This window comes from Somniosus microcephalus, chromosome 18, assembly GCF_052327205.1.
Source record: "Somniosus microcephalus isolate GS21.2 chromosome 18, FLI_Smic_1.0, whole genome shotgun sequence".
In the NCBI taxonomy this organism is placed as follows: Eukaryota; Metazoa; Chordata; class Chondrichthyes; order Squaliformes; family Somniosidae; genus Somniosus; species Somniosus microcephalus.
The window spans coordinates 70,279,289-70,292,707 of NC_141004.1; the positions used below are offsets into that span (position 1 = coordinate 70,279,289).

Consider the following 13,419-nt stretch of genomic DNA (forward strand, 5'->3'; position numbering starts at 1 on the left):
CTTATAATCACCACACAACCTTACCTTACCATCTGACTTAGGTACAACAACAATGGGTGTAGCCCAATTACTCAGATCTACCTCAGAGATAATGTTCTCAGTTTCTAGTCTTTTGAGTTCTTGCTCAACTTTCTCCTTGAGTGTGTATGGTACGGGACATGGCTTGCAGTAAACTAGTCTTGCATCCTTCTGCACTCTGACACTCGCCTTGAAGTCTTGGATCGGACTGCCCGTTTCACTGAACACCTTCGGATACTGCTTGATGACATCATCTTTCGATGCAAATTTCACTTCCATACGAAAAATCTCATTCCAATCCAGCTTCAGTGATCCCAACCAATTTCTACCTATCAAGGCAGGCTTGTCTCCTGCCATTACTATGAGAGGCAAGCTCTGACACTGATCCTTGTATTTCACTGGTATGGTGACACTTCCTACTACGTGGATTTGCTCTCCTGTGTAGCCTCGCAGGTCTACCTTCGATTTCTCTAGTTGATAATTGTGGTAAACCACTGTATTGTATATTGCCACCTCTGGGTGGCGCTGTGTATGGAGGCATGCCTCAGCTGACTCCACCCACCACTGTGTGGGTTTCGTTCAGACTTGTTCAGTCACTCACGAAGAAGCATGGTCTCTTCTTAGCTAATAAAAGCCTTATTCATCTCTTCTTTCGACTCATCATCTCTTCTTCGACTCATCACCTTTTATGAAGTAATTGATAAGCGTATCAATTTTATTAGCTAAGAAGTTAAATGGCGACACCTGAGGAGCAACAACAGCAACGGATACAGCAGACATTGCTGAGAGCCCTCAGACCACCACGCCTGGACCTCGACCCTCAAGATGTGGGTGCATCAGCCAAGTTTGAACACTGGCTGAGCTGCTTTGAATCCTTCCTCGCAATCTCACAGGTTACAGAGGAGGATCACAAACTGAAAATTTTGACCGCCCAGGTGAGCCATCAAGTATATATGCTAATCCGGGACTCTAATACGTACGTGGCGGCCCTCGAGCTACTAAAAGGGCAATATACGCGCCCAGTGAACACAATTTACGCCCGACACCTCTTGGGATCCCGCAGGCAGCAACCGGGAGAATCGGTAGGGGCATTTGCACGGGCGCTACTGGCACTCTGCAGAGACTGCGATTGTAAAGCGGTAACGGCTGTGGAGCACGCGCAGGGACTCGCCTGTGATGCCTTCGTCAGGGGCCTCCAGTCAGACCACACCCGGCAGAGACTGCTAGAAAGCAAGGAACCCGACCTGAAGACGGCCATTGCCCTTGCGCTCTCGTTAGAGGAGGCCCACCGAAACCTCGAGGCATACCCCCGTAACGGCGCCGAGACATGGCAATCGAAACCGTGGGACACGGGACCGCCGCCCCCGGCACCAACCGCTGCAGCGACCCAACCGAGACAGCAGCCTCCGGTAAGAACTGCTTCGATGCCCAGTAACCAGGCCCAAAAATGCTATTTCTGTGGCCAGTTAAAACATCCCAGAGCGCACTGCCCAGCTAAGACAGCTACCTGCTCGGGCTGCGGGAAGAAAGGCCATTACGCTAACGCCTGCAAGGGGAAGCCAGCCAGCAGCGCAGCGTGCGGGCCGTGGGAGCAGCCATCTTATCCGCCATTTTGTGTACCCCCGGCCGCATGGCATCCGCCGCCATCGTATCCAACGCACTCAACCGCCATTTCGTCACCGGAACCGACCACCGTCTCGGCGGATGACTATAGTGACTCACTAAGCCACATACTGGCCTCCGTGACGCTGGATCAAGGCAACCCTCACCATCTATCCAGCTCCATGATGGATATCGCGGTAAATGGCCGCGCCACCAGTTGCCTGATCGACAGCGGGAGCACAGAGAGTTTCGTCCACCCCGACACGGTACGTAGCCACTCCCTCACGATTCTGCCAACGCACCATCGCATTTCTATGGCGTCCAAGTCCCAGTCAATGGACATCAGCGGCTACTGTGTGGTGACCCTGTCAGTAGGGGGCACTGAATATCAAAAATTTAAACTGCTAGTCCTGCCCCGTCTTTGCGCTGCCGTCCTGCTAGGGTTGGATTTTCAGTGCCACCTTAAGAGTGTCACACTAGCATACGGTGGACCCCTCCCCCCACTCACAGTCTGCAACCAACAACTTTTAAATCGCCCGCTGCAAACCACCTGCAGCCTTTCCACATTAAAAGTCCCCCCCCCTCCCCTGTTCGCTAACCTCACCCGCGACTGTAAACCCATCGCTACCAAAAGCAGGCGGTACAGTGCCGGGGACAGAGCTTTTATCAGCTCTGAGGTGGAGCGGCTCTTGAAGGAGGGCATTATCGAAGGTAGCACTAGCCCCTGGCGAGCCCAGGTTGTAGTCGTTAAAACCACTGCAAAACGCCGCATGGTAATCGACTACAGCCAAACCATAAACCGGTACACCCAGCTGGACGCGTACCCCCTCCCTCGCATATCTGATATGGTCAATCAGATTGCGCAATACAAAGTATTCTCCACCATCGACCTTAAGTCAGCGTACCACCAGCTGCCCATCCGCCATGAGGACCGCCAGTATACTGCCTTCGAGGCAAACGGCCGCCTCTACCACTTCCTTAGGGTCCCCTTCGGCGTCACCAACGGGGTTTCGGTCTTCCAAAGGGAGATGGACCGAATGGTTGACCAGAACGCGCTGCGGGCAACCTTCCCCTATTTGGATAACGTCACCATCTGCGGCCACGACCAGCAGGACCACGACGTTAATCTAGCAAATTTCCTCCGTACGGCCCAACGGCTGAACCTAACGTACAATAAGGAAAAATGTATGTTTCACACCAATCGCCTGGCCATCCTCGGCTGCGTGGTGGAGAACGGAGTCATCGGGCCCGACCCCGACAGAATGCGCCCCCTAATGGAGCTACCCCTTCCCCACTGCCAAAAAGCACTGAAGAGATGCCTGGGGTTTTTCTCCTACTACGCCCAGTGGGTGCCCCTCTATGCAGACAAAGCCAGGCCCCTCATCAAAGCCACCTCCTTCCCCCTGACACCAGAGGCGTGTGCAGCCTTCACTCTTATCAAGAACGATATCGCGAAGGCCGCAATGCACGCGGTGGATGAGTCCATCCCCTTCCAAGTGGAGAGCGATGCCTCCGACTTCGCCCTAGCCGCGACCCTTAACCAGGCGGGCAGACCCGTGGCCTTTTTCTCAAGGACCCTCCAGGGCCCCGAGACGAGACACTCCTCCGTCGAAAAGGAGGCCCAGGCTATTGTAGAAGCGGTGCGTCACTGGAGGCATTACCTGGCCGGGAAACGATTTACCCTGCTCACTGACCAGCGTTCAGTAGCTTTTATGTTTAATAATAAGCAGAGGGGTAAAATCAAGAACGACAAGATCTTGAGGTGGAGAATCGAACTCTCCACCTACAATTATGATATCTTGTATCGGCCAGGGAAACTCAATGAGCCCCCAGATGCCCTATCACGTGGTACATGCGCCAACGCGCAGAGTGATAGGCTGCAGTCCCTCCACAATGACCTCTGCCACCCGGGGGTCACCAGGTTTTTCCATTTTATCAAATCCCGTAACCTGCCCTACTCCATCGAGGAGGTCAGGACCATGACCAAGAGCTGCCAAATCTGCGCCGAGTGCAAACCGCACTTCTATAGGCCGGACAGAGCAAGCCTGATCAAGGCCACCCGCCCCTTCGAACGCCTGAGCGTCGATTTTAAAGGGCCCCTCCCCTCCGCTGACCGCAATGTGTACTTCCTCAACATAGTTGATGAGTACTCCCGTTTCCCCTTTGCCATCCCTTGCCCAGACATGACCAGTACCACGGTCATCAAGTGTCTGAATGACATCTTCGCTCTGTTCGGGTTCCCCAGCTATATACATAGCGACAGGGGCTCATCGTTCATGAGCGACGAACTTCGGCAGTACCTGCTAACAAGAGGTATCGCCACGAGCAGGACCACCAGTTACAACCCCCGGGGGAACGGCCAGGTGGAAAGGGAGAATGCGACGGTTTGGAAGGCAGTCCTCTTAGCACTAAAATCTAAGGGCCTTCCGACCTCCCGCTGGCAGGAGGTCCTCCCTGCAGCGCTTCACTCCATTCGGTCACTGCTTTGTACTGCCACTAATGCGACCCCTCATGAGAAAATGTTCGTTTTCCCCCGGAAGTCTACATCGGGAACCTCGCTACCGGCATGGTTGACTTCTCCTGGGCCCGTCCTACTGCGGAGGCACGTGAGGACGCATAAAACGGACCCCCTGGTCGAGCGGGTGCACCTCCTACACGCCAACCCCCAGTATGCCTGGGTGGCATACCCAGACGGGCGGGAGGACACGGTCTCCATACGAGATCTCGCACCCTCGGGTACCCCTGAATTACCACCGTTATCCCCCTTACCACCGTTATCCCCCTTACCACTGTTATCCCCCACCACCCCTCCCAACCCAACCCCTGCAGACGGCATGCCAAAGCCCCAGGAATCTTCGCCAACCACCCAGACACCAGACCCGACGTCGGATGCTGCAACACCACCGCCGCCACCACGACGATCAGGACGTCAGACAAGGCCTCCTGATAGACTTAACTTGTAGTACCCTTCACCCCGCCGGACTTCACATTAAACAAGGGGTGAATGTGGTAAACCACTGTATTGTATATTGCCACCTCTGGGTGGCGCTGTGTATGGAGGCATGCCTCAGCTGACTCCACCCACCACTGTGTGGGTTTCGTTCAGACTTGTTCAGTCACTCACGAAGAAGCATGGTCTCTTCTTAGCTAATAAAAGCCTTATTCATCTCTTCTTTCGACTCATCATCTCTTCTTCGACTCATCACCTTTTATGAAGTAATTGATAAGCGTATCAATAATCACGCAACTTGTCGCGATATAGTGATTCCGGTACTACGCTCACGGATGCACCAGTGTCGATTTCCATGGGTATCCTGGGTCCTGCGACATCTACTTGGATGACGATACTGCGTGAATCGCTGTTAGATACCTTCGTGCTCCTGATGATGTGAATCTCCAGAAACTCCTCGTCCTGCTGCTTCTCTTCAACAGTTTGTAGTGTCTGGCGATTTCTACTTCTAGCATTGCCAGTCGGTTTACTCTTCCGTCGGCATGCCTTCACAAGATGCCCAGTTTTTTTGCAGTAGGAACACTCTGCCTTCACATATGGACAGCTTTGAGCGCTGTGTTGTCCCAGGCACCGATAGCACGACTTCAATGCACTGTTACTGTGGGCAGCACGGTGGCATAGTGGTTAGCACTGTTGCCTCACAGCGCCAGGGACCCGGGTTCGAATCTGGCTTCGGGTGACTGTCTGTGTGGAGTTTGCACATTCTGCATGGGTTTGCTCCGGTTTCCTCCCACAGTCCAAAGATGTGCAGGTTAGGTTGATTGGCTATGATAAATTGACCCTTAGTGTTAAGGGGATTAAATACATGGGGTTACAGCAATAGGGTGGGTTATGGGGATCGGGTGGGATATGTGTCGGTGCAGGCTCGATGGGCCGAAATGGCCTCTATCTGCACTGTTGTGATTTTGGGGCCCACTGCCTTTTACTTTTAGCCTGCAGCCGATTCACCTCAGTTGTCTGATGACTGGAAATGGCGCAGAACTCTCGGGAGTATCAGTCGGCCATTTCCATCGACATAGCTGTCTGACAAGCTAAGTCAAAAGTCAAGTTAGGGGTTGTCAACAATTTACTTCTGATACGTTCATTTTTCAACCCACAACCAAAGTGGTCATGCAAAGCTCGGTCCTGAAAGTTTCCGAAATGACAGTGAATGGATAGCTTTTTAAAGCTACAATGTACTCACTGATACCCTCGTCATTTAATTGATCACGTGTTCCAAAATGATAACTTTCAGCAAATACCAGGTCCCTGACGAGTGTCGGTGAAATTGAGTGACACCTTGGAAAGGGTCCATGTGCCACAATCACCTCAGTTCACTTCTGATAATGGGCCAGGTTTTGCTGTAGCAGGGCATCTAGCAGTCTACTGTTGGTTAGACTTCACCCCGACCCTTCGCCTCAAAAAAATTTGCCCACAATTTTGCTGAACGTGTGGGCTGATAACGTCACAGCGAGGGAATCAGGGCATCTGGGACCTGAGTGAACAGGGTATCCCCTTAACCAATGAGATTTAAGGATTGGGAAATAAACAGAGGAAGGACTGAGAAGCAGGTGAATTAGAGTGGGTGAATTCAATGTCAAATCAGGTACAGAAAGAGAAATTAAGAGAGGGCAAGAAATATTAACTAAGAGATAGAAAAAAGAGAGAGAAAGGAACAGAAAGAGAAAAGAATAAAAAAATAAAATTTGACATTTTTAAAATCACCTAAAACAATTCACAACCTGAAGGAATGAGACTCTACACTTATAATGGTTACTTTTCAGTGCCAGAGAGGTTGATTGGCAGTCATTAACATTTATCATGACGTTAAAAGTGTACTTACATTTGTAATTACTAGCCCAAGATATCTACAACTGGTTTAGTTTGCATCGACCGCGCAAATTCAGCAACTTCACAACATTCAGTTCATGTTGTTCTTGTGAAGCTAACGGTGGAACATGGCAACTCGGACAGCAACCTTTGGATAGTTGCAGTTAGCCGCGTATCTGCTCCTCGCCTGAAGTTGCTGTACTATTTAAACATAAATAACGGCGAGCACCATTAGTCTCACCGTTATTTTGACTGCAAAGTCTGGCCCAATGATGGACCCCCTTTTTTTACCAAGGTATAAAAGGACATTCTTTGCCCATCCAAATCAGAATGTTTTTGAAAGAATTTGTAATGAGATTTAGCAACAAGCCTTCCTAGCGGAGAAAACATTGAGTGAAAGGTGGTTGGAAGGGCAGAAATAAAACATTGTAAAGTCTCTCACAACTATTATTTTCTAGCTCAAATTTCTGAGCACAGTGAGAGTAAAAGTAACAGTAGAAAGAAAAAAGACTTGCATTTATATAGCACCTTTCACAACCTTAGGATGTCCCAATGCACTTTACAACCAATTAAGTGTATATTTTAAGTGTTGGTTGAGGGATAAATATTGGCCAGATTTGATGCACAAAAGGCCAGAGTTAGCAGAATGGAGAGTTCAGGGAGATTGTAGGGCTGGAGAAGACTACAGAGAACGGGAGGGGTGAGCCCTTGAAGGGTTTGGTGCATGAAGATGAGAATTTTAAATTTGAGGTGTTGGGGGACTGGGAGTCAATGTAGGTCAGTGAGCACGGGGTTGATGGTTGAGCAGGCTTTGGTGTGGGATAGAAAATGGGCATTAGAGTTTTAAATTAGTTGAACTTTATGGAGGGTGGCGGGTGGGAGGTCACCCAGGAGAGTATTGGAATAGTTGAGTCTGGAGGTAATAACAACATGGATGAGGCAGAGGCAAAGGTGTGCAATGTTACAGAGGGGGAAATAGGCATTTTTTGTGATGGAGAGGATTTTTTTTATTCATTCACGGGATGTGGGTGTTACTGGCAAGGCCAGTATTTATTGCCCATCCTTAATTGCCCTTGAGAAGGTGGTGGTGACCGCCTTCTTGAACCGCTGCAGTCCGTGTGGTGAAGGTACTCCCGCAGTGCTGTTAGGGAGGGAGTTCCGGGATTTTGACCCAAGTTGGCTGCTCAGCATGGAATCAAATAGCACGTCATTCTATTATGCAATTCTACATTCTACAAATAGTCATGTTCAGCCTGAGACAATGGTCAGGGAGTGGGGATGGAAACAGTGGACAGGGTGCAGAGCTTGTGGGGAGGGCTGAAGAGATCCTCTGGTTAAGATTGGATAGGTAAGAGTGGAACCAAGCGAGGGCAGTCCCATTGAGCTGGACAATGGAGGATGGTGTGGTCAACCGTGCCAAAGGCTGCAGAGAGAACGAGGACAGAAACTTGTTTCTTTGACTCTGCCTTGCCTGACCCTGTTCCAATTTGTGCGACCATGTGTTCCTTCGCCCCTTTTTGTGACAAACCTTGCATGTTTACTATGTCAACGAGGCTACACAAGTGCATTTGTTAGATTGCCTTACATGAGTAAGGCTTTCTGCTCACCTGGCTTGGCGACTCTCAGCAGTTCTAGAAGGATGTCAGGAGACAGAAGTCCACGGGACAGAGCACCGACAACTATCACTAAATCATAGGTATCTGGAACATTGCAAAACAAAAATCCCAAACTGTATTCAAGCTGCACTGGTAACAGTTGCACATTGCAGCCTGTATATTACCTGAATTCACATCTTAATATTCACATGTTTTTCTTTGGCTACTTCATATAAATATTAACATCTCAAATCTGCAGAAAAAGTTAAAGTGATAATCAACTAATTGGTCAGAGCTGAAATAAAATGTTTCAATTGTTTATTTAATTCAGATTTCAACCTATTGTTCATTTCCTATCCTTGGCCCCTGAAGGTGACTTGAGGTCTCCTTAGATGACCCTTTCAGGCAGTGAGTTCCAGACCCCAACCACCCTCTGGGTGAAGAAATTTCCCCTCAAATCCCCTCTAAACCTCCTACCAATTACTTTATATCTGTGCCCCCTGGTGTTTGACCCCTCTGCTAAGGGAAATAGGTCCTTCCTGTCCACTCTATCTAGGCCCCTCATAATTTTATACACCTCAATAAGGTCTCCCCTCAGCCTCCTCTGTTCCAATGAAAACAGACCCAGCCTATCCAGTCTTTCCTCATAGCTAAGATTCTCTACTCCCGGCAACATCCTTGTAAATCTCCTCTGTACCCGCTCTAGTGCAATCACATCTTTCCTGTAATGTGGTGACCAGGACTGCACGCAGTACTCTAGCTGTGGCCTAACTAGTGTTTTATACAGTTCAAGCATAACCTCCCTGCTCTTATATTCTATGCCACGGCTAATAAAGGCAAGTATCCCGTGTGCCTTCTTAATCACCTTATCTACCTGGCCTGCTACCTTCAGGGATCTGTGGACCTGCACTCCAAGGTTCCTTTGTTCCTCTACACTACTCAGTGTCCTACCATTTAATGTATTCCCTTTCCTTGTTAGCCCTCCCCAAATGCATTACCTCACATTTCTCCGGATTGAATTCCATTTGCCACTGTTCTGCCCACCTGACCAGTTAATTGATATCTTCCTACAGTCTACAGCTTCCTTCTTCAGTATCAACCACACAGCTGATTTTAGTATCATCTGCAAACTTCTTAATCATACCCCCTACATTCAAGTCTAAATGATTGATACATACCACAAAAAGCAAGGGACCTAGTACTGAGCCCTGCGGAACCCCACTGGAAACAGCCTTCCAATCACAAAAACACCCATCAACCATTACCCTTTGCTTCCTGCCTCTGAGCCAATTTTGGATCCAACTTGCCACTTTGCCTTGGATCCCATGGGCATTTACTTTCATGACCAGTCTGCCATGTGGGACCTTATCAAAAGCCTTGCTAAAATCCATACACACTACATCAAATGCACTACCCTCATCGACCCTCCTTGTTACCTCCTCAAAAAATTCAATCAAGTTAGTCAGACACGACCTTCCCTTAACAAATCCATGCTGACTATCCTTGATTAATCCTTGTCTTTCTAAATGAAGATTTATCCTGTTCCTCAGAACTTTCTCCAATAAAAATCAGTATAGGCATTGGGCCATGAAGGAATGCACAAGATAAACTCACAGCGGAATGGCAGAAAGATTAAATAACTACTTTCCCTCAGTATTTTTCAGGGAGCCTAACAGGGTGCACATGACAGTTGAAGGCAAGATCAAAAAAAGCTATCAAGATATTTAAGATAGATAGAGAGTCAACAATTGATAAACTAATCAAACTTAGAGAGAATAAAACCCCTGGTCCGGATGGATTGTATCCATGTGTACGAAAGGAACTGTTGTGTCTCCTTGTGTTCTTATACTGTAAATAATACAGACACTTTTAGCTCATTTTAGTTACTACTTTTACTAGCTGTTTTCTTGCCTTGTTTCTGTGCTGCCGCATGGTGCGGAGTGATACAAGATGTCTGACATAACAACAGAAAATGCTGGAAAAACTCAGCAGGTCAGGCAACATCCGTGGAGAGAAATTTGAGTTGACGTTTCGGGTCGAACCCTTCTTCAAAACTGGAAAGAAAAGAAATAGATTGAAGGCAGGGCTGTGATCGGACAAAAGAAGTGAAAGAAACAAAAGAAGTAAAAGAGCTAGACGAGATGGTAATAGGCTGAGATTGGGTGTAAAGTGTACTGGCCGGGCAAGAGATAGCTGCCAGGTGTGAGAGAGAAACAAAAGGAAAGGGCGGGGGGAAAAGGAGTGGAAAAATTACAAGCCGAGGTTATGATCTGAAATTGTTGAACTCGAGATTGAGTCCGGAAGGCTGCAGAGTGCCTAATCGGAAGATGAGGTGCTGTTCCTTGAGTTTACGTTGAGCTTCCGTGGAACAATGCAAGAGGCCGAGGACGGTGAGGACAGGGTGGGAATGGAGCGGTGAATTAAAATGACAGGTGACCGGAAGCTCAGGGTCACCCTTACGGACTGAACGGAGGTGTTCCGCAAAGCGGTCACCCAATCTGCGTTTGGTCTCCCCAATGTAGAGGAGACCACATCGTGAGCAGCGAATACAGTATACTAGATTGCGAGAAGTACAAGTAAATCGCTGTTTCACCTGGAAGGGGTGTTTGGGGCCCTGGACAGTGGGAAGGGGGGAGGTATAAGGGCAGGTGTTGCATCTCCTCCGCTTGCACGGGAAGGTGCCGGGCGAAGGGGAAGGGGTGCTGGGGGTGATAGAGGAGTGGACTAGGGTGTCTCGGAGGGAGTGGTCCCTACGGAATGCTGAAAGGGGAGGGGAGGGGAAGATGCGTTTGGTGGTGGGATCACTTTGGAGGTAGCGGAAATGCCAGAGGATGATCCGTTGAACGTGGAGGCTGGTGGGGTGAAAGGTGAGGACAAGGGGCCCCAAACACCCCTTCCAGGTGAAACAGCGATTTACTTGTACTTCTTGCAATCTAGTATACTGTATTCGCTGCTCACGATGCAGTCTCCTCTACATTGGGGAGACCAAACGCAGATTGGGTGACTGCTTTGCGGAACACCTCCGTTCAGTCCATAAGAGTGACCCCGAGCTTCCGGTCGCCTGTCATTTTAATTCACCGCTCCATTCCCACTCGGACCTCACTGTCCTTGGCCTCTTGTATTGCTCCACGGAAGCTCAACGTAAACTCGAGGAACAGCATCTCATCTTCCGATAAGGCACTCTGCAGCCTTCCGGACTCAATATCGAGTTCAACAATTTCAGATCATAACCTCGGCTTGTAATTTTTCCACTCCTTTCCCCCCCCCTTTCCTTTTGTTTCTCTCTCACACCTGGCAGCTATCTCCTGCCCTGCCAGTACACTTTACACCTAATCTCAGCCTATTACCATCTCGTCTAGCTCTTTTACTTCTTTTGTTTCTTTCACTTCTTTTGTCCGATCGCAGCCCTGCCTTCAATCTATTTCTTTTCTTTCCAGTTTTGAAGAAGGGTTCGACCCGAAACATCAACTCAAATTTCTCTCCACAGATGTTGCCTGACCTGCTGAGTTTTTCCAGCATTTTCTGTTGTTATTTCGGATTTCCAACATCTGCAGCATTTTGCTATCGTACAAGATGTCCGACGCTGCACTGTGCACTGCCCGTGCACAGTGTGCCACATAGCAATATAACTACACCATACCAAAGTAGTTCCATACCAAAGTAGTTCCATTTAACGATGTGATACTATAACAATGTAACATCCCTCTTTCTCAAAAAAACTAAAACATGAAATTTAACAATTTAAATTAACAAATATTGGCCTAGAAATTCACTATGGCCCCGCCAGCTGGCTAACGGCCAAAAGTTAGCGCTGGGCGCGGAGCCATGTGCGACCGTCTGATATTCACTTTTTGCGCCCCAAGTCGGAACCGGCTGCTATTCCAGGGTGTGCCCACCCCCGCTTGGGGCGCTGAAACTGAATTTCAGCGCTCTAAGTGCCGCTGCGCCACCCGATGCGGTGCGGCAGGCTGCGGTACTGCAGGCCTCCTCCTTCTCTTAAGGTGGAGGTGCCTGCAATGGGGAGATCGCCGCTGGATTGTGCCGGCAAATGAGCCCGGCACCACGGAGAAGTGCCGGGCTCGCGGAAAGCAGCCGGCAATGCCGCGGGGGGGGTGGTGGAGGAGGCCGGGGAAGGAGGTGCGGGCAGGCGGCCGCCAAAAAAGCGGCCGGCCGCACCTCCACCTTTATGCGCCCCACTAAGGCTGCAGTAAGGCCCTGGTCTCCGGATGTTAGTAGCAGCCGCCACGGAGGAGGCGGCGGCAACTGAATATGGGCGTCGGGCCGGCATCGGGGCGGAAACGGGGCACTGCGCATACCGATGACGTCATCGGTGCTGGCGCAGCGCTACCGGCTACCGCCGCCATTACCGCCGAGCTCAATATCAGCGCAACCTCCTATACTGGCGCAGAAGCCCTCTTTAGGCGGTAACTGGGCGCAAAGCTTGCAGCGCCTTACTGAATTTCTAGGCCATTATATCTAAACTATTATTATCAACTACAAAGAATTGTGAGTTTCTTTTTTATTCGCGATATCGCTTAGGTGGCTGGATGCTGTCCCTCCATCTTGTGGATTTGGTGGTGACCATTCCTCTCTGCGGTGTTTTGGTGTGTTCCACTCTCGTTGTTGTTGTTGCTGTCGCCTTTGGAGTTGGAGTGTGCATGCTCATGGTTGTTTGATTTGTAGCGCTTGTTTCTGGTGTTGTACTGCTTGTGGTAGCTGGTGTTGTCAATGTTGCTGATGTGTCTGCTGCTTATCCAGTTCAGGTGAAGGTCTGATGTGGAGTCTATTCCGTCTGTATTGGCTACCAGGTTCGGTCTCTACGAAGTAGGATCTTGGAGTATCAGCTTTTCCAATGACCTTGGCTGGATTCCAGGTTTTCAACACCGGGTCTTGCACATGCACTGATTGTCCATTCAGCAATTCTGGTAGCGTCTTTGCATGTTTATCGTAATGTTTGCTTCCTACGATTTGTGCTTCTGCCAGCTTCTGTCTGAAGTCCTCCTGGTCCTGGGGAGGATGTATTTTTGCTGGTAGTATAGTCTTAAACTTCCTCCCATTCAGCAATTCCGCAGGTGATTTCATGTCTGCTTTCAGTGGTGTTGATCTGAGTGATAGGAGGGCAAGGTCTTGGTCTTCCCCCATCTCACTACTTTTGATGAGAGTTCTCTTGACAGTCTGGATCTGTCTTTCGATGAACCCGTGTCCCCTTGGGAAATGTGGGGATGAGGTTACTATTTTGAACCCATACTTTTCTGCCAGAGCTCTGAATTCACTCGATGTGAACTGGGTTCCATTGTCACAGATTACCTTTTCCGGGATTCCTTGTTCAGCAAACAAGCTCTTTGCAATCCTGGTGGTAGTTGTGGCTCTCAAGTCTTTCATCCT

At 49.4% G+C, this 13,419-nt stretch overlaps 1 protein-coding gene across 3 annotated transcripts in view; it reads right to left on the bottom strand.

Moving 5' to 3' along the window:
- The window catches only part of LOC147105365 (methyltransferase-like protein 27), a 158,789-nt gene that overhangs the window by 26,191 nt on the left and 119,179 nt on the right, over positions 1 to 13,419 (bottom strand). For 2 of the 3 annotated variants that reach the window (XM_086011656.1, XM_086011657.1), the window contains exon 5: positions 8,047 to 8,139. The exons of the other annotated variant lie outside the window; for it this stretch is intronic. In XM_086011656.1, coding sequence (XP_085867782.1) covers positions 8,047 to 8,139 — 93 coding nt within the window. The remainder of the gene's footprint in view (positions 1 to 8,046; positions 8,140 to 13,419) is intronic. 3 annotated transcript variants of the gene reach the window in all.